This window comes from Littorina saxatilis, linkage group LG6, assembly GCF_037325665.1.
Source record: "Littorina saxatilis isolate snail1 linkage group LG6, US_GU_Lsax_2.0, whole genome shotgun sequence".
NCBI classification, from domain to species: Eukaryota; Metazoa; Mollusca; class Gastropoda; order Littorinimorpha; family Littorinidae; genus Littorina; species Littorina saxatilis.
Window position 1 is genome coordinate 52306350 of NC_090250.1, and position 25152 is coordinate 52331501.

The window sequence follows — 25152 nt, forward strand, 5'->3', positions numbered from 1 at the left end:
GCAAAAATAGCCACATACCAACAAATAAAAGTCGAGAAACCATTGCCAGAATGCATTTGAAGTTGATCTAGAAGGTACATTTCTTCGGAGTGCAGTGAATTTTAATTCAGTACAATAAAATATCCAAGTGACACAACTTTTGTTTTAGCTTCAGAAATCGATCGTGATCTAGTTCCGAAAATATGGCAATCCTTGCTTATAACTTCCTCAAACTTCCAAAAAACATTCATTTCATCCAGACAACTGTTTAAACTTACTATTTAAGACATCTGACGACCGATCTTCAGAAATTTCATCCATTTATTCGTTTCTGTCCGATGGCGAGTCGAGCGACATGCCCGCGACTTCGGAAGCCATTTTCAACCACACGTGCTTTGAAAGCAAAGCTATACCCCCTCACAAATCCGCGTTTGGCAAAGCGGGTTTTCCGCAGGCAAGCTTCAAACATTAAACACTTGTAGAGTAATGTCAGGGCTAAAAGATGGTATAAATTTGTTGGGTTGAATTTATCGGTAACCGGTTGAATTTTCAATCGAGAAATTCCCATCTGAAATTTCGAAGTGTTCCCGATATTTTTTACACAGGCATTATGTATACGAAACTAAACAGGAAGGACTCTACTTCTAATTTGCATACTATTTGCACGCCTGTAGCGAATACCCGCGCAGCCAAACGCCACGAGAAGCGAGACCCCTGCGTGTGAACATGCTCGGCTCGCGTGGCCGATCGGTAAATAGTAGGTCATTTGACAAAATCGTCACAAAATAACCACAAAAGCTACAAAGATAAAACTTGCACATTCGTAAAGAAGAAGAACAACACATTGTTTTGAAACATGTTTTATACATTTCAAGCTGAAATAAAAGACAAAATCACAGTTTGAAGTGAGGCCAAGCCTAAGTCATGCAAAGAGGGATTTTGATACCTAATAAAAAACAGTGCAAACCCATTATGGTTTGTTTTACAGAGGAGAGACAGAGCAGCCAGAGAATGAAGCCATACAACAAGTGACTGAGTGCTTTGTTTTACAGAGGAGAGACAGAGCAACCACAGAATGAAGCCATACAACAAGTGACTGAGTGCTTTGTTTTACAGAGGAGAGACAGAGCAGCCAGAGAAAGAAGCCATACAACAAGTGACTGAGTGCTTTGTTTTACAGAGGAGAGACAGAGCAGCCAGAGAAAGAAGCCATACAACAAGTGACTGAGTGCTTTGTTTTACAGAGGAGAGACAGAGCAGCCAGAGAAAGAAGCCATACAACAAGTGACTGAGTGCTTTGTTTTACAGAGGAGAGACAGAGCAGCCAGAGAAAGAAGCCATACAACAAGTGACTGAGTGCTTTGTTTTACAGAGGAGAGACAGAGCAGCCAGAGAAAGAAGCCATACAACAAGTGACTGAGTGCTTTGTTTTACAGAGGAGAGACAGAGCAGCCAGAGAAAGAAGCCATACAACAAGTGACTGTGTGCTTTGTTTTACAGAGGAGAGACAGAGCAGCCAGAGAAAGAAGCCATACAACAAGTGACTGAGTGCTTTGTTTTACAGAGGAGAGACAGAGCAGCCAGAGAAAGAAGCCATACAACAAGTGACTGAGTGCTTTGTTTTACAGAGGAGAGACAGAGCAGCCAGAGAATGAAGCCATACAACAAGTGACTGAGTGCTTTGTTTTGCAGAGGAGAGACAGAGCAGCCAGAGAAAGACGCCATACAACAAGTGACTGAGTGCTTTGTTTTGCAGAGGAGAGACAGAGCAGCGAGAGAATGAAGCCATACAACAAGTGACTGAGTGCTTTGTTTTACAGAGGAGAGACAGAGCAGCCAGAGACAGAAGCCATACAAGTGACTGAGTGCTTTGTTTTACAGAGGAGAGACAGAGCAGCCAGAGAAAGAAGCCATACAACAAGTGACTGAGTGCTTTGTTTTACAGAGGAGAGACAGAGCAGCCAGAGAAAGAAGCCATACAACAAGTGACTGAGTGCTTTGTTTTGCAGAGGAGAGACAGAGCAGCGAGAGAATGAAGCCATACAACAAGTGACTGAGTGCTTTGTTTTGCAGAGGAGAGACAGAGCAGCGAGAGAATGAAGCCATACAAGTGACTGAGTGCTTTGTTTTACAGAGGAGAGACAGAGCAGCCAGAGAAAGAAGCCATACAAGTGACTGAGTGCTTTGTTTTACAGAGGAGAGACAGAGCAGCCAGAGACAGAAGCCATACAACAAGTGACTGAGTGCTTTGTTTTGCAGAGGAGAGACAGAGCAGCCAGAGAATGAAGCCATACAACAAGTGACTGAGTGCTTTGTTTTGCAGAGGAGAGACAGAGCAACCACAGAATGAAGCCATACAACAAGTGACTGAGTGCTTTGTTTTACAGAGGAGAGACAGAGCAGCCAGAGACAGAAGCCATACAACAAGTGACTGAGTGCTTTGTTTTGCAGAGGAGAGACAGAGCAACGAGAGAATGAAGCCATACAACAAGTGAGGGATGCTATAACCATGGCAGAGACCTCTGTGCTGGAAAAAGATCAGGTAATAGAAATAGAAATGAAGCTAATATAGCTCAGTTGGTAGCGCGCTGGATTTGTATTCAGTTGGCCGTTGTCAGCGTGAGTTCGATCCCAGGTTTGGCGGAAATTTATTTCAGAGTCAAATTTGTGTGCAGACTCTCATCGGTGTCCGAACTCCCCCATGTGTACACTACATTGGGTGTGCACGTTAAAGATCCCACGATTGACAAAAGGGTCTTTCCTGGCAAAACTTGCTTCGGCACAGTTAATAATTGTCTACCTATACCCGTGTGACTTGGAATAATAGGCCGTGAAAGGTAAATATGCGCCGAAATGGCTGCAATTACTGGCCGTATAAAATTTCATCTCACACGGCATCACTGCAGAGCGCCTAGAACTGTACCCATGGAATATGCGCGATATAAGCCTCATTGATTGATTGATTGATTGATTAATAATATGTGTACACAGTGGCACCAGTGATGTGATTCCCTTGTGATGAGAGGATCCACACCTCCCCCTCAAAAGACATGTCCCGTTGTCTGTTATGACTAAAATATACCTGTCTTGACAGTTCACCTGCACCGTCGCGATATAACCTTGAATGGTTGAAAACGACGTTAAACACCAAATAAAGAAAGAAAGTTCCCCTGCACTGAAGGGACACTTTTGTCCCGTTGTCTGTTATCATGACTAAGATATACCTGTCATGACAGCTCACCTGCGATGAAGGGACACTTTTGTCCCGTTGTCTGTTATCATGACTAAGATATACCTGTCATGACAGCTCACCTGCGATGAAAGGACACTTTTGTCCCGTTGTCTGTTATCATGACTAAGATATACCTGTCAAGACAGCTCACCTGCGATGAAGGGACACTTTTGTCCTGTTGTCTGTTATCATGACTAAGATAAACCTGTCATGACAGCTCACCTGCGATGAAAGGACACTTTTGTCCCATTGTCTGTTATCATGACTAAGATACACCTGTCATGACAGCTCACCTGCGACGTTGTCTGCTATCATGACTAAGATAAACCTGTCATGACAGTTCACCTGCGATGAAAGGACACTTTTGTCCCGTTGTCTGCTATCATGACTAAGATAAACCTGTCATGACAGCTCACCTGCGATGAAGGGACACTTTTGTCCCGTTGTCTGTTATCATGACTAAGATATACCTGTCATGACAGTTCACCTGCGATGAAAGGACACTTTTGTCCCGTTGTCTGTTATCATGACTAAAATAAACCTGTCGTGACAGTTAGTTGTGTGATTAGTGTGCTCTTTGCACCACGTCAGAACCTGATACAAATAATTGTGTTATTATTCGTTATTTAGCTAGTTACTAGTTAGTTATATGGTTAGTGTGTTGTCATGCTATCGTTGCTGTCAGATACACATACCTGTGTTGTGGCTAGTTAGTTATAGTTATATGGTTAGTGTGTTGTCATGCTATCGTTGCTGTCAGATACACATACCTGTGTTGGGGCTAGTTAGTTAGTTATAGTTATATGGTTAGTGTGTTGTCATGCTATCGTTGCTGTCAGATACACATACCTGTGTTGTGGCTAGTTAGTTAGTTATAGTTAGATGGTTAGTGTGTTGTCATGCTATCGTTGCTGTCAGATACACATACCTGTGTTGTGGCTAGTTAGTTATAGTTATATGGTTAGTGTGTTGTCATGCTATCGTTGCTGTCAGATACACATACCTGTGTTGGGGCTAGTTAGTTAGTTATAGTTATATGGTTAGTGTGTTGTCATGCTATCGTTGCTGTCAGATACACATGAATGAGTTGTGGCTAGTTAGTTATAGTTATATGGTTAGTGTGTTGTCATGCTATCGTTGCTGTCAGATACACATACCTGTGTTGGGGCTAGTTAGTTAGTTATAGTTATATGGTTAGTGTGTTGTCATGCTATCGTTGCTGTCAGATACACATACCTGTGTTGGGGTTAGTTAGTTAGTTATATGGTTAGTGTGTTGTCATGCTATCATTGCTGTCAGATACACATACCTGTGTTGGGGCTAGTTAGTTAGTTATATGGTTAGTGTGTTGTCATGCTATCGTTGCTGTCAGATACACATAACCGTGTTGTGGCTGTCTGCAGACCGAAATCCAGATGCACCATAAGGACCAAGAGGTGTCCCAGTTACAGGACAGTCTGGCCAAGATCATCAACGAGGCGGGTGCCAGAACCAGAGAAGAGGTGGGTCTTACCTTTTCTGCTACTGACAATCAAAACTGAATTATATATTTTGAATTTCTGGTATGCTGTACCAGAGCTGTTGCTGGAATTTTGTAAGGGCGGACAAGTGTCTGGATCAACAAAATTGTTCCGGACATTTGCCCCCTTCCATAAAAAAATAATTGGGACAATCCAAACAGTACTGTTATTTTTTTTTATCAACGTTGAAGTCTAACAGATCAGTATATAATTATGGGATCATTGGATTGGAAAAAAACACCTTTCGTTTGGTATATTACATGTCTATATTGTGATTAATAATAATGATTTGGGAGAAATGAAAAGGACATTACATGTCCCCTTCCTCTCTAAAATGGACGGACATTTGTCCAGTTTAAAGTAAAACTTTCGGACATTTCAGCACTCTTTCCAGTCTCTGACCGTTGTCCGAGGCCATTAACGACAACCCTGTTGTACAGTGAAGGTCTACCATGCATTAGATGTACCCTTCTTGCTTGTTTAATTTCTGCTTGTTTAATTTCATTTCATTTTGTATTTATTTTATTTTTGCTTGGAAGTTCTGGTCTTTTCCTCCCAGAGTAAAGCAAGCAGCAGCAAGATGCGCTAGCCAGGTGTGTGAATGTTCAGGTATAATCAGGTACTTGCACTTCTAGCAGAGTGACTGACAACCAGGTGTGTGAATGTTGGTATAATCAGGTACTTGCACTTCTAGCAGAGCATGCTCACTTTGCTGTGTTGTGTGTGTTCAGGTGGACAACGTCAGGAATATATCATGACATGCTCACCTTGCTGTGTTGTGTGTGTTCAGGTGGACAACGTCAGGAAGCAGAGTAACGACCGAGTGATCAAGCTGACCGAGGAGCTTCACGCCCTGGAACTGGTCAGTGTCTCAGTCACTGACCCACACCTGCCCCCCTCAGCCTTCTTGGTCCTCCTTTCTTTATACACGGGGTACCTGGAATATCTAACATCTTGACAGTGGAAGGGTGGTTGCAGTCATCAAAATGAACATTGATATCACCAAGCAGGATTTCAGGATCATGTGTGTTTATATGCAAGTCTCAACTGACAAATGTGGGCGGGGATGTAGCTCAGTCGGTAGCGCGCTGGATTTGTATCCAGTTGGCCGCTGTCAGCGTGAGTTCGTCCCCACGTTCGGCGAGAGATTTTATTTCTCAGAGTCAACTTTGTGTGCAGACTCTCCTCGGTGTCCGAACACCCCCGTGTGTACACGCAAGCACAAGACCAAGTGCGCACGAAAAAGATCCTGTAATCCATGTCAGAGTTCGGTGGGTTATAGAAACACGAAAATACCCAGCATGCTTCCTCCGAAAACGGCGTATGGCTGCCTAAATGGCGTGGTAAAAAACGGTCATACACGTAAAATTCCACTCGTGCAAAAAAACACACGAGTGTACGTGGGAGTTTCAGCCCACGAACGCAGAAAAAAAAAAAAAAAAAACCCTGACAAATGCAGAATAGACATGTGTGAGTGAAAGTAGATGTGTGCAGGCCCAGTGTAGTGCCAGTTAGGGTGTTGCCGATATCTTGCCAGTGCTGTACTGGTTCCCTGCCAACTGTGCACACTGAAAGGCAACTGTCTGCCAACTAGTGAAACCAAAACCTGATCAAGCCCGGTGGTCTTATAAGGTTAAAAGTCAATACAAAAAGATTACTGTGTGCTAGCTGTTAAAAACGCAGTGCCTTGAAAACTGCTGACACCTTTCCAGGGAATCGCTCAATAGGATTCAGTATTAGGAAGTGCAACAGGGGTGTTGATATTACACTCCAGGAACAGTATTTCACTTTCAGTGCCTGCACAAAATTGTAGTTTCTTACGAAAACGGAAAGCACAATGGAACCAGATGATTTTGATGAGGTGGGTGAAACCTGCTCAATTTAACAACCAGAAGTTGGGTGCAACTGTACGATTCTTTCTTGAACAAATTGTGAGTGGTGTCCTAATTGTCTGTTTGTTTGTAGTTTTTTTTGTGGTCTTAGCTCTTGTGCATATTTAAAAAAAAAATTCTTTCGAATGCAGTAACTGTGCAGGACTGGGTGGCCGAGTGGTAACGCACTTGCGCTCGGAAGCGAGAGGTTGCGAGTTCGACCCTGGGTCAGGGCGTTAGCAATTTTCTCCCCCCTTTCCTAACCTAGGTGGTGGGTTCAAGTGCTAGTCTTTCGGATGAGACGAAAAACCGAGGTCCCTTCGTGTACACTACATTGGGGTGTGCACGTTAAAGATCCCACGATTGACAAAAGGGTCTTTCCTGGCAAAATTGTATAGGCATAGATAAAAAATGTCCACCAAAATACCCGTGTGACTTGGAATAATAGGCCGTGAAAAGTAGGATATGCGCCGAAATGGCTGCGATCTGCTGGTCAATGTGAATGCGTGATGTATTGTGTAAAAAATTCCATCTCACACGGCATAAATAGATCCCTGCGCCTTGAGTCCGAGTCTGGAGATACGCGCGCGATATAAGACTTCATATAACATAACATAACAGACATGTGTTTGTGTTTGTGCAGGAGAACACAGAGAGACAAGCCCAGGCAGAGAGGCTGCTGAGGGAAAAACGAGCTGTGGAGTCAGAACTTCACAAGGTAAGCTGTGTTTCCTGTGGAGTCAGAACTTCACAAGGTAAGCTGTGTTTCCTCTACACTTTTCTCTGTCGGATAAGTCGAGAGGGGCAATATCTTCTCCCTTTTCTCTGTCAGATAAGTGGAGACGGGGTAACATCTTCTCCCTTCTCTCTGTCAGATAAGTCATGAGGGGGGTAATATCTTCTCTCTGTCAGATAAGTTGAGAGGGGGTAATATCTTCTCACTTCTTTCTGTCAGATAAGTCGAGAGGGGGTAACAGCTTCTCCCTTTTCTCTGTCGGATAAGTCGAGAGGGGGTAATATCTTCTCTCTGTCAGATAAGTCGTGAGGGGGTAATATCTTCTCTCTGTCAGATAAATCGTGAGGGGGTAATATCTTCTCACATCTCTCCGTCAGATAAGTCGAGAGGGGGGTAACATCTTCTCCCTTCTCTCCGTCAGATAAGTCGAGAGGGGGGTAACATCTTCTCCCTTCTCTCCGTCAGATAAGTCGAGAGGGGGGTAACATCTTCTCCCTTCTCTCCGTCAGATAAGTCAAGAGGGGGGTAACATCTTCTCCCTTCTCTCCGTCAGATAAGTTGAGAGGGGGGTCACATCTTCTCCCTTCCCTCCGTCAGATAAGTCGTGAGGGGGTAACATCTTCTCCCTTTTCTCTGACGGATAAGTCGAGAGGGGGTAATATCTTCTCTCTGTCAGATAAGTCGAGAGGGTAACATCTCCCTTCTCTCCGTCAGATAAGTCGAGAGGGGTAATATCTTCTCCCTTCTCTCCGTCAGATAAGTCGAGAAGGTAACATCATCTCCCTTGTATCCGTCAGATAAGTCGAAAGGGGGTAATATCTTCTCCCTTCTCTCCGTCAGATAAGTCGAGAGGGGTAATATCTTCTCCCTAATCTCTGTCAGATAAGTCGAGAGGGGTAATATCTTCTCCCTTCTCTCCGTCAGATAAGTCGAGAGGGGAAGCTGGAGGGAACGCGGACGAAGGACACGGTGGAGGAGCTGAGCAGGCGACTGTCGGAGGCGGAGAGAACCAGAGACGACCTGACCTTGAGGGTGGAAACCCTGACCCAGAATCTGGACAAAGAAAGAAATGAGTAAGTACTTTATTGTGTGGGGATGGTACCTTGAAAGGCAAGAAATTACGATTAGATCTTTGGGGTATGTTTTGAGTTGAGCTAGACATGCAGATGTTTAGTTCAAGTGATCGAGTTTCACTGTGTGACAGGGTGAACTGTCACCAATTATAGAGTAAACCTATTGTCATTGTCCAGTTTGTCTTTGTTGCCGATCAGTTTGTGTTTGCGTCTTGTGTACGTTTTGCTGATCGCTTTATGTGTGCGTTTGTGTAATGTCATCATCTGTTCTCAGTTAAATTTTGATATGCACATGTCCGGCCACCTGTAGATCGTAAACGCCCTTGGCTGTCTGTGTCTATCCACTTCAAGCACATTTTTGTTCTCTCTGATGTCAAGCCGCTCTCCTGGGGAGAGACAGTTACCTCTCCTGCAGGTGGTCAGTTGCGTAACTATTATGACCGACCCGGGGTAGCCCCGATAACATGTTTGTGTGGTAATGTTTGATGCGCTCAGATCAAAGCCTCATTAAGAGGGTGTTAAAATGTTGCTTTCCTCTTTATTCAGCCTTGTGTGTTTGTAAGATTGTGATTTGTTTACTTGCTTGACCAATGAGATGCGATGTCAGTTTTGTTAGCTAACTTTTGATTGGTGGCTTTGACCCCACTCATTCCTTTGACCCCACCCATACCTATGTACATGATAGCGGTTTGAGATATTTGGAGAACTTGCTTGAGAACTGTCCATAACAGAACTTGAGAGAACTTTGAGAGACATGAAAGAGAGTGGACATATTTTGTAGTATGCTCCACTAACTGAGGAAATGTAGTCAACTTTATATTGTGGCTGTAGCCACCGGCTTTGGTTGGTTGGCGAGGGATGTGACGAAGATATATATATATATATATGTATATATATGAAGAGAGACACAGGAATAAAACATGCTATATTGCCAGTACTCTGCTGTTGTCACATGGCCTTCTGTTGTGTCCGTGAGTGATAGTCCAGTGAGTCTGTAACACATCAAAGACAAACATAATCAGCTGTTCAATCATATCGAACCATCTACAAATGGCTGAAGAGAGAAGGATCTTGTTTTACGGAAGGTTTTGGTTGTATCAAAGTTCTTCGAAAGGGTAAGACTGACTTAGACTTAATGACTTCCGACTGGAAGTGACATCACATACTAAAAGAAGATAGAAAAGTTTGAGATTATTTTAGTGTCAGTTCAAAGCCCACATTAGGCTAAATCTGGATACCGCCACACATGCAACCAGATGCTAATATTTGTTGTGTGTGACAGAAACCAGCAGCTGAAAGAGTCGTGTGAGATGAGACTGCAGACCATCCAGGATCGACTGATCGCCTTGCAGCAGGAGTACGACAACTCTAATGACGATCGTCTGCGTCACGTGGACAACATCAATACCCTCACCAAGAAACTGCAGCAGGCAGAGCAGGAAAAAGACGGCGTCCATCGCAAGTTTCTGAAAGAGGTTGGTGTACAGGATGACACAACATTGTGTGTGTGTGACACTGTTGGGACACTGCAGGTGTAACACAGTTGGGACACTGGTGTAACACTGTTGGGACACTGGTGTGACATTGTTGGGACACTGTTGGGACACTGCTGTTTGGACACTGTGGTGACACTGGTGTGGCACTGGTGTGACACTGGTGTGACACTGTTGGGACAATGTTTGGACACTGTGGTGACACTGTTGCGACACTGTTGTTACACTTTGGTTACACTATTGGGACACTGTTGTGAAACTGTTGGGACACTGTTGGGACACTGTGAGACACTGTTGTGGTCTGATTATGTTTTGTGACACTGTTGCAGTTGGCGCTGATAGAACAGGACCAGCAGACCCAGACGCGGGGCTTTGAGGTCTGATCATGTTTTGTGACACTGTGTGACACTGTTGTGACACTGTTGCAGTTGGCGCTGATAGAACAGGACCAGCAAACCCAGATGCGGGGCTTTGAGGTCTGATCATGTTTTGTGACACTGTTGTGACACTGTTGCAGTTGGCGCTGATAGAACAGGACCAGCAGACCAAGACGCGGGGCTTTGAGGTCCAGCTCCAGACCACGGAGGATGCTCGTCGCACCAACACGGCCGAGCTGAGGAAATTGCTGACCGCACAGCAACGTATGAGTGCCAGGTGGGTCAGTTAGTTAACCTGACATTCTGAGCTGAACTGAGGAAGTTGCTGACCGCACAGCAACGTATGAGTGCCAGGTGGGTCAGTTAGTTAACCTGACATTCTGAGCTGAGCTGAGGAAGTTGCTGACCGCACAGCAACGTATGAGTGCCAGGTGGGTCAGTTAGTTAACCTGACATTCTGAGCTGAGCTGAGGAAGTTGCTGACCGCACAGCAACGTATGAGTGCCAGGTGGGTCAGTTAGTTAACCTGACATTCTGAGCTGAGCTGAGGAAGTTGCTGACCGCACAGCAGTGTGGGTCAGTGTATTTTGAAGCCCAAAACCAATTGTGGAGTATAGTGCAAATCAGTCTAGCCAATGCAGGGGGGCATGCACTGTCTGTCAACAGTTGATTATACATAGACTTTTTATTGTTGATTTTGACTAACAGTTTCAAAATTCCTCAAAACTCACACCAGAGAGCCTGTGCATCACATTGGGGGCATCGCACTTTATACTACCCTGGTCCCTCAATCACATTGGGGGCATTGCACTTTATACTACCCTGGTCCCTCAATCACATCGGGGGCATTGCACTTTATACTACCCTGGTCCCTCAATCACACCGGGGGCATTGCACTTTATACTACCCTGGTCCCTCAATCACACCGGGGGCATTGCACTTTATACTACCCTGGTCCCTCAATCACACCGGGGGCATTGCACTTTATACTACCCTGGTCCCTCAATCACATCGGGGGCATTGCACTGTATACTACCCTGGTCCCTCAATCACATCGGAGGCATTGCACTTTATACTACCCTGGTCCCTCAATCACACCGGGGGCATTGCACTTTATACTACCCTGGTCCCTCAATCACACCGGGGGCATTGCACTTTATACTACCCTGGTCCCTCAATCACACCGGGGGCATTGCACTGTATACTACCGTGGTCCCTCAATCACATCGGGGGCATTGCACTTTATACTGCCCTGGTCCCTCAATCACATTGGGGGCATTGCACTTTATACTACCCTGGTCCCTCAATCACATCGGGGGCATTGCACTTTATACTACCCTGGTCCCTCAATCACACCGGGGGCATTGCACTTTATACTACCCTGGTCCCTCAATCACACCGGGGGCATTGCACTTTATACTACCCTGGTCCCTCAATCACATTGGGGGCATCGCACTTTATACTACCCTGGTCCCTCAATCACATTGGGGGCATTGCACTTTATACTACCCTGGTCCCTCAATCACATCGGGGGCATTGCACTTTATACTACCCTGGTCCCTCAATCACACCGGGGGCATTGCACTTTATACTACCCTGGTCCCTCAATCACACCGGGGGCATTGCACTTTATACTACCCTGGTCCCTCAATCACATCGGGAGCATTGCACTTTATACTACCCTGGTCAATCAATCACACCGGGGGCATTGCACTTTATACTACCCTGGTCCCCCAATCACACCGGGGGCATTGCACTGTATACTACCCTGGTCCCTCAATCACATCGGGGGCATTGCACTTTATACTACCCTGGTCCCTCAATCACATTGGGGGCATTGCACTTTATACTACCCTGGTCCCTCAATCACATCGGGGGCATTGCACTGTATACTACCCTGGTCCCTCAATCACATCGGAGGCATTGCACTGCATAAAGTTTGTAAAGTTATGATGTTGCGCTATATAAATGCTCATTTATTATTATTATTATTATTATTATATACTACCCTGGTCCCTGAATCACATTTGGGGCATTGCACTGTATGCTCCCCTGGTCCCTGAATCACAGTGGGGGCCTTCCACTGTGTCATAACTAGGTTCGTGTATGTCAGGTGGAAGGAGGAGTGTCAGACCATCACACACAAGTTTGAGGGCAAGATTGAGGAACTGAGAGGGGAGATGACCCAGTTGAAACGTCGCAACGACCAGCTTACCTCCCTGCTCAAAGAGAGCCAGACCAAGACTGTAGAGGTGAGAGAGAGTGAAACAAATGTCACCTGCAATCACATGTGTGGCTGAGTGGCAGATTGGTGGCTGTGTGGCAGATTGGTGGCTGTGTGTCAGATTGGTGGCTGTGTGTCAGATTGGTGGCTGTGTGTCAGATTGGTGGCTGTGTGTGTGTCAGATTGGTGGCTGTGTGTCAGATTGGTGGCTGTGTGTCAGATAGGTGGCTGTGTGTGTGTCAGATTGGTGGCTGTTTGTCAGATTGGTGGCTGTGTGTCAGGTTGGTGGCTGTGTGTCAGATTGGTGGCTGTGTGTCAGATTGGTGGCTGTGTGTCAGATTGGTGGCTGTGTGGCAGATTGGTGGCTGTGTGTCAGATTGGTGGCTGTGTGAGTGACTCCATAACTGTTGTTGTAAATGTTACAGCATTTCTTGCTTTCATCACACACATTTGTAGCTGGCTTACTGCACATGTTTGCTTCTTCAGTATTTGTTTTTATTACAAATCTGAAAATGTACACAGCAAGGTTGCGCTCATTGCATGGGCCCCAAATATTGTGCTTTTCACAGACTATACACATCTTAGCCGTACCTCTACAATAAATTGGTCTTGTTATAATTGTGTCAACCAATATATCATTCAAAGTTAGCATGAGCCTTCACAAGTTAACACAATCTTCACTTGACATGGTGTTACAGGCAGAGCGAGTGATGTCAGAATACACTCGTAACATCCGACGTATGGAGACGCGCATGCTGAAAGCTGAAAGTCATTCAGCAGATATCTCTAAACGGGTGAGTGTGTGCAGTAATGTGAAATGCTTCATGTCAGACTGTGTTCTACAGGACCTGCAAACAAACTTTTCATTCAGTTAGTTTGTTTATTGTAGCTGGTTGTTATCCTGTGAAAGAAATTACTATCAAAAAGGTCCGTGTGTGTCTGTATGTGTGTGTGTGTCTGTGTGTGTGTGTGTGAATGGTGTGTGAGTGTTTCTGTGTGTGCGTCTGTGTGTGTGTGTGTGTGTCTGTGTGGATGGTGTGTGAGTGTTTCTGTGTGTGTGTCTATGTGTGTGTGTGTGTGTGTGTCTCACTGTCTGTGTGTGTGTGTCTGTGTGGATGGTGTGTGAGTGTTTCTGTGTGTATCTGTGTCTGTGTGTGTGTGTCTGTGTGGATGGTGTGTGAGTGTTTCTCTGTGTCTGTGTGTGTGTGTGTGTGTGTCTGTGTGTGTGTCTGTGTCTGGATTGTGTGTGAGTGTTTCTGTGTGTGTCTGTATGTGTATGTCTGTGTGAGTGTTTCTGTGTGTGCGTTAGTCTGTGCTTTTGAATGGTAGACTATATGTACTTGAGGTAAAGAGATTTTTTGTTTACTGTTAATGCGTAATTCAATTAACCTGGCAATGTTGTCTTTCTTTACTGTTAATGCGTAATTCAATTTACATGGCAAGGTCATCTGTCTTTGCTGTTGATGCGTAATTCAATTAACCTTGCAAGGTTGTCTTTCTTTGCTGTTAATGCGTAATTCAATTTACATGGCAAGGTTGTCTTTCTTTGCTGTTAATGCGTAATTCAATTTACCTTGGCAAGGTCATCTGTCTTTGCTGTTGATGTGTAATTCAATTAACCTTGCAAGGTTGTCTTTGTGTAATTCCATTAACCTTGGCAAGGTCATCTTTGTGTAATTCCATTAACCTTGGTATAAGGTCATCTTTATGTAATTCATTTAACCTTGGCAAGGTCGTCTGTCTGACAGATGTCCCGACATCACATGAAGGAGCGCCAGCTGGAGAGTGAACGGCAGAGTTTGATGAACGAATTATCACGCAGTCAGCGAGACAGGTCAGTTGTCTTCTTTCAACTTATTTCAAAGTGACCAGTAGTAGAGGAGTTTACGAGTGCAGCGATGATTGCTCAATGATGAGTCAATTACATTCAGGTATTTCATACCTTCACTTGCGCTGGTTTTAGCTCCCTCCCCATCATGCAATACTTTGCACAACACACAACTTGCTGTTTGTTCTCTCTCTAACCGAACATTCAGACGTTCATTTAGTGCCTGTACCACGCAAGAGTATAAAACTGTAGTTAAAGCCGCAGAAACCGACAGTGAACCATGCGCAGTGAAGGCTTCTCACAACTGAGGAATGTTTAGGCCAATAGTTCTTCACTCAGATGCTAAAGCAACAGTTGTGTTGTGTAGTGCTGAAGAGGACAGTTAGACGCATCTGCCTGCCTTATAACTTGCACAATAAGCCCTGTTGAAAGATCTCTGAGACAACGGTCCAAACCCTGTTTGACAGTAGCCAGGGCAGTTTGAACATCTGCACTAAGCGTCAGCTCAACCTTTTAGAGAATAATGAGGAAGTGGAAGAAATACATGTAGCTAATTGTGCAGACACATCAGTTTGGCTCACACAGACTCATCAGTTTGGCTCACACAGACACATCAGTTTGGCTCACAGACTCATCAGTTTGGCTCACACAGACACATCCGTTTGGCTCACACAGACTCATCCGTTTGGCTCACACAGACTCATCAGTTTGGCTCACACAGACTCATCAGTTTGGCTCACACAGACTCATCAGTTTGGCTCACACAGATACATCAGTTTGGCTCACACAGACTCATCAGTTTGGCTCACACAGACTCATCAGATTGGCTCACACAGGCTCATCAGTTTGGCTCACACAGACTCATCAGTTTGGCTCACACAGACACATCAGTTTGGCTCACACAGATTCATCAGTTTGGCTCACACAGACTCATCAGTTTGGCTCACAAGGCTCATCAGTTTGGCTCACACAGACTCATCAGTTTGGCTCACACAGACACATCAGTTTGGCTCACACAGACTCATCAGTGTGGCTCACACAGACTCATCAGTTTGGCTCACACAGATACATCAGTTTGGCTCACACAGACTCATCAGTTTGGCTCACACAGACACATCAGTTTGGCTCACACAGATTCATCAGTTTGGCTCACACAGACTCATCAGTTTGGCTCACACAGGCTCATCAGTTTGGCTCACACAGACTCATCAGTTTGGCTCACACAGGCTCATCAGTTTGGCTCACACAGACTCATCAGTTTGGCTCACACAGACACATCAGTTTGGCTCACACAGACTCATCAGTGTGGCTCACACAGACTCATCAGTTTGGCTCACACAGACTAATCACAGGGCCTAGCATTGGAAAAAGTGAGTTCAGCTTACAAAGGCGGGGATCTGGGGGCCGTAGGAGGCCCCCAGTGGAGGTTCGGGGGGGCAAAGCCCCCCGAATTTGAAGATTTTTTGAGATGTTTTACCTAAAATGACCCCCCCCCCCCCCCCCAAAGAAGATTGAGCAACTAAATTATGCCATAGTCCATAGTACATAGTCCGTATCGGCACATTATTTCTGACTTGCCTTCCAACTTCGGGACGAAATCCAGCCATTCCCACTTCCAGGAATACCTGGATTCTTTGTCACTGAATGGCTGACCACGTTCAACAATGTCGCTTCTAGACATTATTTCAAGTCTAGAGCCACAAAACACCGGCACAAAGCATGCTCGCGAGATGCCAGAGGAAGTGCGTGCTCAAGCAAACTGTCAAACCGATTGAGAATTGAACCGAACGGCGCACAAAACGAAGGCTGGGACTGTTTGGGTTTACCATTTGGGAATAACAGGTTTTTGCATTTCGGCATACACCAAATCGAGTTCCGCGCACTGGAGATGTTATTTCGGCGTAAAGTACGCCGAACGGCTTACAGTGCTAGACCCTGAATCAGTTTGGCTCACACAGACTCATCAGTTTGGCCCACACACACTCATCAGTTTGGCTCACACACACTCATCAGTTTGGCTCACATAGACTCATCAGTTTGGCTCACACATATTCATCAGTTTGGCTCGCACAGACTCATCAGTTTGGCTCACACACACTCATCAGTTTGGCTCACATACACTCATCAGTTTGGCTCACACAGACATATCAGTTTGGCTCACACAGACACATCAGTTTGGCTCACAGACTCATCAGTTCGGCTCACACACTCATCACTTTGGCTCACAGACTCATCAGTTTGGCTCACACAGACTCATCAGTTTGGCTTACATAGACACATCAGTTTGGCTCACATAGACACATCAGTTTGGCTCACACAGACACATCAGTTTGGCTCACACAGACTCATCAGTTTGGCTCACACAGACTCATCAGACATTCCCATTCAAACAGTTCTATATGTTTTAAAGTCTTGCAGCTTAAACAATGGATTGTCCAGGTCCTTTCAGCTGGAAGCACTAGTCAGCAGCAACCTGAATAAAAACAATCAAGAGCCTCTGCGTGACACCACTGCCAGGAGAAATGTTGTGAAACCTCAAGTGGCTGAAAGAACGATTGAAAGGTCGCCGTCACGGAGACAAAAACGGCGCTGTGCGCGTGGCAGAGAGAGAGACAGAGACAGAGACAGAAGAGACAGAGGAGAACACTATGTGTCACACATGACGGGTCTGGATGAAGAGGAGCAGAGTTTGGATGAACTGCTGTCTAAATACCGTGATGTGACGGGAGCGAGCGCTTCGGGGAACAAGCAGCGTTTCCTGACGCTGAGGGAACTAGAGGAGAAGTACTGCACCAGTCGCAGCAACTCGGAGGAACAAGACCTTGCCGGCAAAAACACAAATACCAGGAGTGGTTCCATGCCCATGGGCGACGGTAGAGATCATTTAACAAGCAGGAGATACCTCTATGACCAAGACCTTGTCGGCAAAAACACAAATACCAGAACTAGTTGCACACCCTTGGGCGACAGTAGAGAACATTTAACAAGCAAGAGATACTTCAATCAACTAGAACAAGACCTTGTCGGCAAAAACACAAACGCCAGAAGTGGTTCCAGACCGTTGGGTGGGCTAGAAGGAATGTTGTTCACTAGTGCTGGGCACGGCAGTGAGCCAGACGATACATTCCGTAGAGAATGGGTCACATGTACGGGACACCGCAATGAGCAAGACCTTTGTTCGCACGAAGCCAGGGGCACAGTGAGAGAGTTTTTGACCAGCTCCAGAGTGACTGAAAGAGATTACTTGACAGGCATGAGGCCATTCGGTGAACAGCGACTTTTGACTGAAAGAGATTACTTGACAGGCATGAGGCCATTCGGTGAACAGCGACTTTTGACTAACGCAGGAACACAAGAAGGAGACAGGATTTCAAGTCCAGAAGGATTCGCTCCTGCAAGGCCTGAGTTTCAAGAAGAGTATTTGACAAGCGACAGACAGTACGGAGGGGTTGAGCGCTCAACGGATGCTAGGGCATTGCAGGGGAGAACGCGAGGCACAGGTGTTGACAGTAACGTTCATAGTAATGTTCAACCACCCTGGTGACATTCCCTGGATATCACAGGAACTGGGTATGGTGTTTGTGCAGTTGGATTCTTCCTGAACTCTATTTTGAGCGTCTCAAGTTGACTTGATTGTTATTGTTAGTTTGGCGCGAGTAGCATGAACAATAAGTACAGCGTTTGCAAAGTTTGGTTCGACTTTCACCCAGCATTTTGCTTTGTGCTTGACTGTTGCTATTTTCCACCGTGGAATACCATATCGTCGCTGTAATTCACAAACCTCGTATCTCAATGTTTGAGGGTTTGGATCTAAATCAATAGTAAGCTCCCTTACTATTATGTTGCCCGTGTGGTAATTTAAGCTCGTAGCTCCAACTGCTTTCTAAAGCGAAGAAAAGTTTTTGAGATGAAAACTCGTATCTTCATTTCTTTGAAGTGAGCGGCAAAAAAACCCGCTCAAGTTAAACTTACAAGGTTTTCGTGCCACACTTTGACGGAAACTACATCATAATATGAAAGATACGGGGTTCCTGCTGTTGTATTTTTTGCTTGCATAAGAAAACCCTCGTATATACCACTTCTGGATGACTCCTTTGGATAAAAAGCTCCCATATCTCAATATTTTTTCAATTGAATGGAACATCATTAATAACTGACATTAACACACATTAAGAAAATATTAACCCATGAATTGGAGTTATATTTGAAGCGGTGGTTTTACAAAACAGCAAAAATTGAAATACAGCGGCACCTACACAAATTGGAAAAAATTGGGTCTCAAAAAGGAGGGAGTCTTAAAATGGGAATAAATGTACAGAGGTTATGAACAGAAAGTCTGAGAAAACAAGTCTTAAAAGGGAGGGAGTCTTAAAAGGGAGGTTCCACTGTACGAGGTTTGTGAATTACACCCACGATATGTGCACAGAGGAATTTACTTGTAAATACATGTGTATGCTATATTATTCACACCCGTTGATCAACATGTGTATGCTATGTATTATTCACACCCGTTGATCAACATGTGTATGCTATATATTATTCACACCCGTTGATCAACTTGTGTATGCTATATATTATTCACACCCGTTGGACATCTCCTGCTATTAACTTGTCGAGGCCTTTTCTTTGCGCTCGTTAGTTTCGGCAGGACAGGTTCTTTCAGGGACATAATTAAGTCCCTCCTCCTTTAGGAGCAATCTGCATTTATGAGAATTGCGGTAAGAATATGTAATTTAATCGAAAATTTCAATTATAAATTTTCATTTGATTAATATACTTACCCAATTCTCATAGTTAATACCCTCCCATCCATCCCCGCTACTTAATTTCCTACGGGATTTTGAGAAGTCTTGAGTGATTATTCCGGATGCCGGCGCTCACGTGGTGGGTAACCAAGTGGGTTCAGGGCATAGCAACGGCTATGGCGTCTGTTTTTAGCTTGGTTACCACCCTTTCAAGGGCAGGTAATTTGAGTAGTGTTTCGACATCCAGCATGTGAGATTGAGGTCAATGCATTTATGAGAATTGGGTAAGTATATTAATCAATTTATTATTGAAATTTTCGATTCACACCCGTTGATCAACATATGTGTATGCTATATATATTATTCACACCCGTTGATCAACATGTGTATGCTATCTTATTCACACCCGTTGATCAACATGTGTATGCTATATTATTCACACCCGTTGATCTGCTTTGTTGTCCGTTGGAGATTTTGTTTCAAATTGAGATAGCTTTACTGTAATTGAGTAAGTTGGATTGTTTTCATTTGATTTGATAGCTACATTGGTTATTGTTGTTGGGGTTTTGTTTGTTTTTGTTTTTGCATTGGACAATCATTTTGTTGAGTTATTATTGCTGCCAAATTAAGTCTCACTTGTTACAGAAGAAATGTGTGTGTGTGAAGGTGTGTGTGTGTGTGTGAAGGTGGAGGTTTGAGTGTGTGTGTGAATGTGTGTGTCTGAAGGTGGAGGTGTGTGTGTGTGTGTGTGTGTGAATGTGTGTGTGTCTGTGTGTGTGTGTGAAGGTGGAGGTGTGTGTAAGTGTCTGTGCTCAAGGGCACATACATGCAGCGTATTCTTTAGCAATTCAGTTGCAACTTATCTTTTTATATTTAGTCAAGTTTTGACTAAATATTTTAACATCGAGGGGGAATCGAAACGAGGGTCGTGGTGTATGTGCGTGTGTGCGTGTGTGTGTCTGTGTGTGTGTGTAGAGCGATTCAGACTAAACTACTGGACCGATCTTTATGAAATTTGACATGAGAGTTCCTGGGTATGAAATCCCCATACGTTTTTTTCATTTTTTTGATAAATGTCTTTGATGACGTCATATCCGGCTTTTCGTGAAAGTTGAGGCGGTACTGTCACGCCCTCATTTTTCAACCAAATTGGTTGAAATTTTGGTCAAGTAATCTTCGACGAAGCCCGGACTTCGGTATTGCATTTCAGCTTGGTGGCTTAAAAATTAATTAATGACTTTGGTCATTAAAAATCTGAAAATTGTAAAAAAAAATAAAAATTTATAAAACGATCCAAATTTACGTTTATCTTATTCTCCATCATTTGCTGATTCCAAAAACATATAAATATGTTATATTCGGATTAAAAACAAGCTCTGAAAATTAAATATATAAAAATTATTATCAAAATTAAATTGTCCAAATCAATTTAAAAACGCTTTCATCTTATTCCTTGTCGGTTCCTGATTCCAAAAACATATAGATATGATATGTTTGGATTAAAAACACGCTCAGAAAGTTAAAACAAAGAGAGGTACAGAAAAGCGTGCTATCCTTCTTAGCGCAACTACTACCCCGCTCTTCTTGTCAATTTCACTGCCTTTGCCATGAGCGGTGGACTGACGATGCTACGAGTATACGGTCTTGCTGAAAAATGGCATTGCGTTCAGTTTCATTCTGTGAGTTCGACAGCTACTTGACTAAATATTGTATTTTCGCCTTACGCGACTTGTTTTAACTTGCTGTGTGATATAACATTCTGATTGAAATATTACAGTGCCTGTGTGATATAGACATAGCTTTGAAGCTGTTTTCGTTTGTTTTGACAGTTACTGTACCTTAACTGTGCTTTCTGTTTTGACAGTTACTGTACCTTAACTGTGCTTTCTGTTTTGACAGTTACTGTACCTTAACTGTGCTTTCTGTTTTGACAGTTACTGTACCTTAACTGTGCTTTCTGTTTTGACAGTTACTGTACCTTAACTGTGCTTTCTGTTTTGACAGTTACTGTACCTTAACTGTGCTTTCTGTTTTGACAGTTACTGTACCTTAACTGTGCTTTCTGTTTTGACAGTTACTGTACCTTAACTGTGCTTTCTGTTTTGACAGTTACTGTACCTTAACTGTGCTTTCTGTTTTGACAGTTACTGTACCTTAACTGTGCTTTCTGTTTTGACAGTTACTGTACCTTAACTGTGCTTTCTGTTTTGACAGTTACTGTACCTTAACTGTGCTTTCTGTTTTGACAGTTACTGTACCTTAACTGTGCTTTCTGTTTTGACAGTTACTGTACCTTAACTGTGCTTTCTGTTTTGCAGGAGTCAGAATGGCATTCCCAACGACTCCCTGAGCAAGAGTGCCCTTCTCATTGATGACCTTCACAGCTCAAGGTGACACCAGCAGTGACCTTCACCTTAGAAAAACCTCCTACGTGTTCTTAAAAGACTGACCTCAATGTGATATATATGTGACTATGCAACATTGGTGTGAAAGCAACGGGGATGTGAGAAATGGATGGCCCATTGTCTAGATACTATGCTGGCCATGACATGTCAACTGGCAAACAAGTTCAACAAATCAACCTGACCTACACCTGTATTGAGCGCAAGATTGCAGTGTTGGTGGAGGACTAATATGAATATATATAACTGCTGAGTGACATCGCATGGTAACATATATATATAGTGCAGGAGAAATTCACTACTAGCTCAATAATCATTACATTTACATTTTGACTTCACTCAGATCAGCTTATCAGGTAACAAGAGGTTACTACTTTTTTTTTTTTTTTAAATGCCTGCCAGAAACAGGCAACTTATTGTCCGTCTTCTTATTTATCTGCATTTGATACAGCCTTTCTAGAAAAACAAAACAATGTAGCATGGGTGTAAGCTTTCACTTATTTGTTCAAAGGATGTATCATTTCTTATCATCGGAGCGTTCTTAGTTGAACTGAAGGCGGACTGTTTGTGTTCAGCTGTGACTTTGCCGAGGTGGTGCTGGCTATAAACCTACACGGAACCCTGGGAATTTTCTCCACATGCAGTTTTGGTCTTTCCTTTTTTTTCCACATACTAAAATCACTTAAAGGCACAGTAAGCCTCCCGTAAACCATCACAGACACTTTCAGGCTTTTACTCACAGTACAAACACCCTTTCGTTTGAACACTCACTGCTTGAGAACATCCCAGCTAAACACGTTAAGAGTGAGCAATTTTCAAAGAATTTATTTATGCGTGGCGAGCCGGATTGTCTGATCAGACAATCGGGCGGTGCGTTTTGGCGCGAGACCTAACTTTTAAAATCTAAATACTGTAATAAATTGACAGCTTGTTACACAAACATTCTTAAATAATAAAAGAATTCTTTTTTTCAACAAGACAAAATCAGTACAACTCGAAGTTTTGAATATAAAAAATGACGGGCGCAGTGGCGTGGTGGTAAGACGTCGGCCCCCTAATCGGGAGGTCGTTAGTTCGAATCCCGGTCGCTGCCGCCTGGTGGGTTAAGAGTGGAGATTTTTCCGATCTCCCAGGTCAACTTATGTGCAGACCTGCCAGTGACTTAACCCCCTTCGTGTGTACACGCAAGCACAAGACCAAGTGCGCACGGAAAAGATACTGTAATCTTCTATGGGTTATAGAAACACGAAAATACCCAGCATGCTTCCTCCGAAAGCGGCATATGGCTGCCTAAATGGCGGGGTAAAAACGGTCATACACATAAAATTCCACTCGTGCAAAAACACGAGTGTACGTGGGAGTTTCAGCCCCTGAACGCAGAAGAAGAAAGATGAAGAATATAAAAAAAGATAGCCTGGAAGTGTGTCCCGCAAAACGTGGTTCTCGTAGCAGACGAATGTTCTGCGTGTCGCCCGATTTCTTTGAACGGTCAACCGCCACCGCTCAGTTCGTGTGACTCGCAGCAATTTGTTGTGTTTTAGATTCAGAGGTACACAATAACGTGCCATTGCACACAGTGAGTCGCATTGAAATCACAAACTGACTACTAAATTGTGAAAAAAAGGAAAGTGGATCACACAGGTTCACGATGGCTCAGGGGTTAGATAAACCACGAAAACAGGTGTGTGGTTTATGAGAGCTAAATAGCCATTCAAACGAACCGTGTCATTGAATGCTATTAAATTCTATTGCAAGTGTGTTCGATAAGGTTAGAACTGCTTTTTTCATGAGAAGATTTAAATCGTTCTGTAAACCATTTTAGACATACTGGGGCTTTAACATTTTGTAACAAATACATTCCGTCCACATAGGCCAGTTGCTTTGTTTACTTAAATATCCACTTCCTACTCATTGATGCATAATGGTCTCATTATTTATATATATATATGTAAATCAAATAGGAATGCAATAAATTATTGTAACTCGAGTTGTCAGTTTATTACTATTACTAGTAAATGCATGATTGCATCTCTGACTTTTTCTGTTCAAGAGCTCCATTGCACAAATACATGTATGAGCTGTCGTGCAGATGCACACACACACAGTGGCACAATCACACACACACAGTGGCACTGACCTATATAATTATAGAGGTTACAACATGAGTGGTTTTTTATATGGCTTGTATTTCAGTCAAGACCCAGCGGATGAATATCAAGGGACTCACGAGCCTGAGTGAGTCCCTTGATATTCATCCGCTGGGTCTTGACTGAAATACAAGCCATATAAAAAATGACGAGTGTTGTAACCTGTATATCCCATGAAGATCTAAAAGACAAAGTGTGACGGAAACATCAAGCTTTAGTTGTCTGTTCAGATGAGGCACCTCTGCACATACCTTATTCTAAAGGCACGTCTGTTGATCTATGTCAGTCGGTGCATAATGGTGGCTTGGTTGTCCCCGTCAGTTGAAAGCCTCTTACACGGATTTAACTGAATACCTAGTGGTTACACACGCATCTCCTGAGATCTTGGACACCTTCATCGTCTATAGGGCCTACTCTACTGCACCGCAGAAGAGCTAGAAATACTCGCAAAATGCATTAAACAGCTTGTCCAGAGAACACTCGTAGTCGATGATGTACCGATAAGGGCGTGTGTACCGGGCACGCTGTAACTTCACATGAGCATAGTCTGAACATAGCAGTGCTGGTCGGACGGACTGGGTTTTTAACGATTGCTAGTTTGACTTTTGTTTTAGTTGAGAGCACGAGCACACACACTCAAACACATACGGCTTGTCATGTTCTTTCTTTATTTATTTGGTGTTTAACGTCGTTTTCAACCATTCAAGGTTATATCGCGACGGGGAAAGGGGGGAGATGGGATAGAGCCACTTGTCAATTGTTTCTTGTAAACAAAAGCACTAATCAAAAATTTGCTCTAGGGGCTTGCAACGTAGTACAATATATTATTACCTTACTGGGAGAATGCAAGTTTCCAGTACAAAGGACTTGACATTTCTTACATACTGCTTGACTAAAATCTGTTCAAACATTGACTATATTCTATACAAGAAACACAAGGGTAAAAGGACAAACAGAATCCGTTTGTCGCCTCTTACGACATGCTGGGGAGCATCGGGTCAATTCTTCCCCCTAACCCGCGGGGGGTGGCTTGTCATGTTGATCACAAGAGAGAAATAGAACAGCGAATAGAAGAAAACATAACAGATTACGTCCCATTAATATGACGCGATGGACGACAGACGTCATGAAATCTATGACGCTACGATGATAGTCTCAGCAAGTCGAGACTAAAACTCAGCTATAACACTGAAGGACTCTCGCGCAAGTTCTCAAAAGCGTGGTTACCCCTTGTACATCCGGTCTATAGGTACATGTGCATTTTGGAATGTCAAGGACGACAGAAAGTAGAGCCAGCTATGATGTATTTCGTGCACCCTTATTTATCCTCTATTTTATGTGTTATAAGAGTGCAATAGTTACATCATAGATGTAACAAGAGAACAATGGAAATACAAGAAATATACCTAGAGTACATTTACAGAGACAAAGAAGGGAGGTCATGGGATTATATATATATATATATATATATATATATACTAGATGAATACCCGCTTCGCCGGGTACCTGGCTTCGCCGGGAAGAA

At 43.8% G+C, this 25152-nt stretch overlaps 1 protein-coding gene across 2 annotated transcripts in view; it reads left to right on the forward strand.

The window, feature by feature from the left end:
- LOC138969507 (sodium channel and clathrin linker 1-like) overlaps window positions 1-23467 on the forward strand; it is a 47903-nt gene extending 24436 nt beyond the window's left edge. Inside the window, exons 13-24 of one of the 2 annotated variants that reach the window (XM_070342309.1) lie at window positions 2431-2521; window positions 4615-4713; window positions 5522-5593; window positions 7246-7320; window positions 8263-8411; window positions 9694-9886; window positions 10422-10558; window positions 12395-12533; window positions 13204-13299; window positions 14254-14339; window positions 16773-17903; window positions 21397-21479. In XM_070342309.1, the coding sequence (XP_070198410.1) occupies window positions 2431-2521; window positions 4615-4713; window positions 5522-5593; window positions 7246-7320; window positions 8263-8411; window positions 9694-9886; window positions 10422-10558; window positions 12395-12533; window positions 13204-13299; window positions 14254-14339; window positions 16773-17877 (2242 nt within the window). In that variant the 3' untranslated portion in view covers window positions 17878-17903; window positions 21397-21479. Of the gene's footprint in view, window positions 1-2430; window positions 2522-4614; window positions 4714-5521; window positions 5594-7245; window positions 7321-8262; window positions 8412-9693; window positions 9887-10421; window positions 10559-12394; window positions 12534-13203; window positions 13300-14253; window positions 14340-16772; window positions 17904-21396 lie in introns of both variants that reach the window. The other variant, XM_070342310.1, reaches the window with a different exon arrangement.
- Window positions 23468-25152: the final 1685 nt, after the last annotated feature.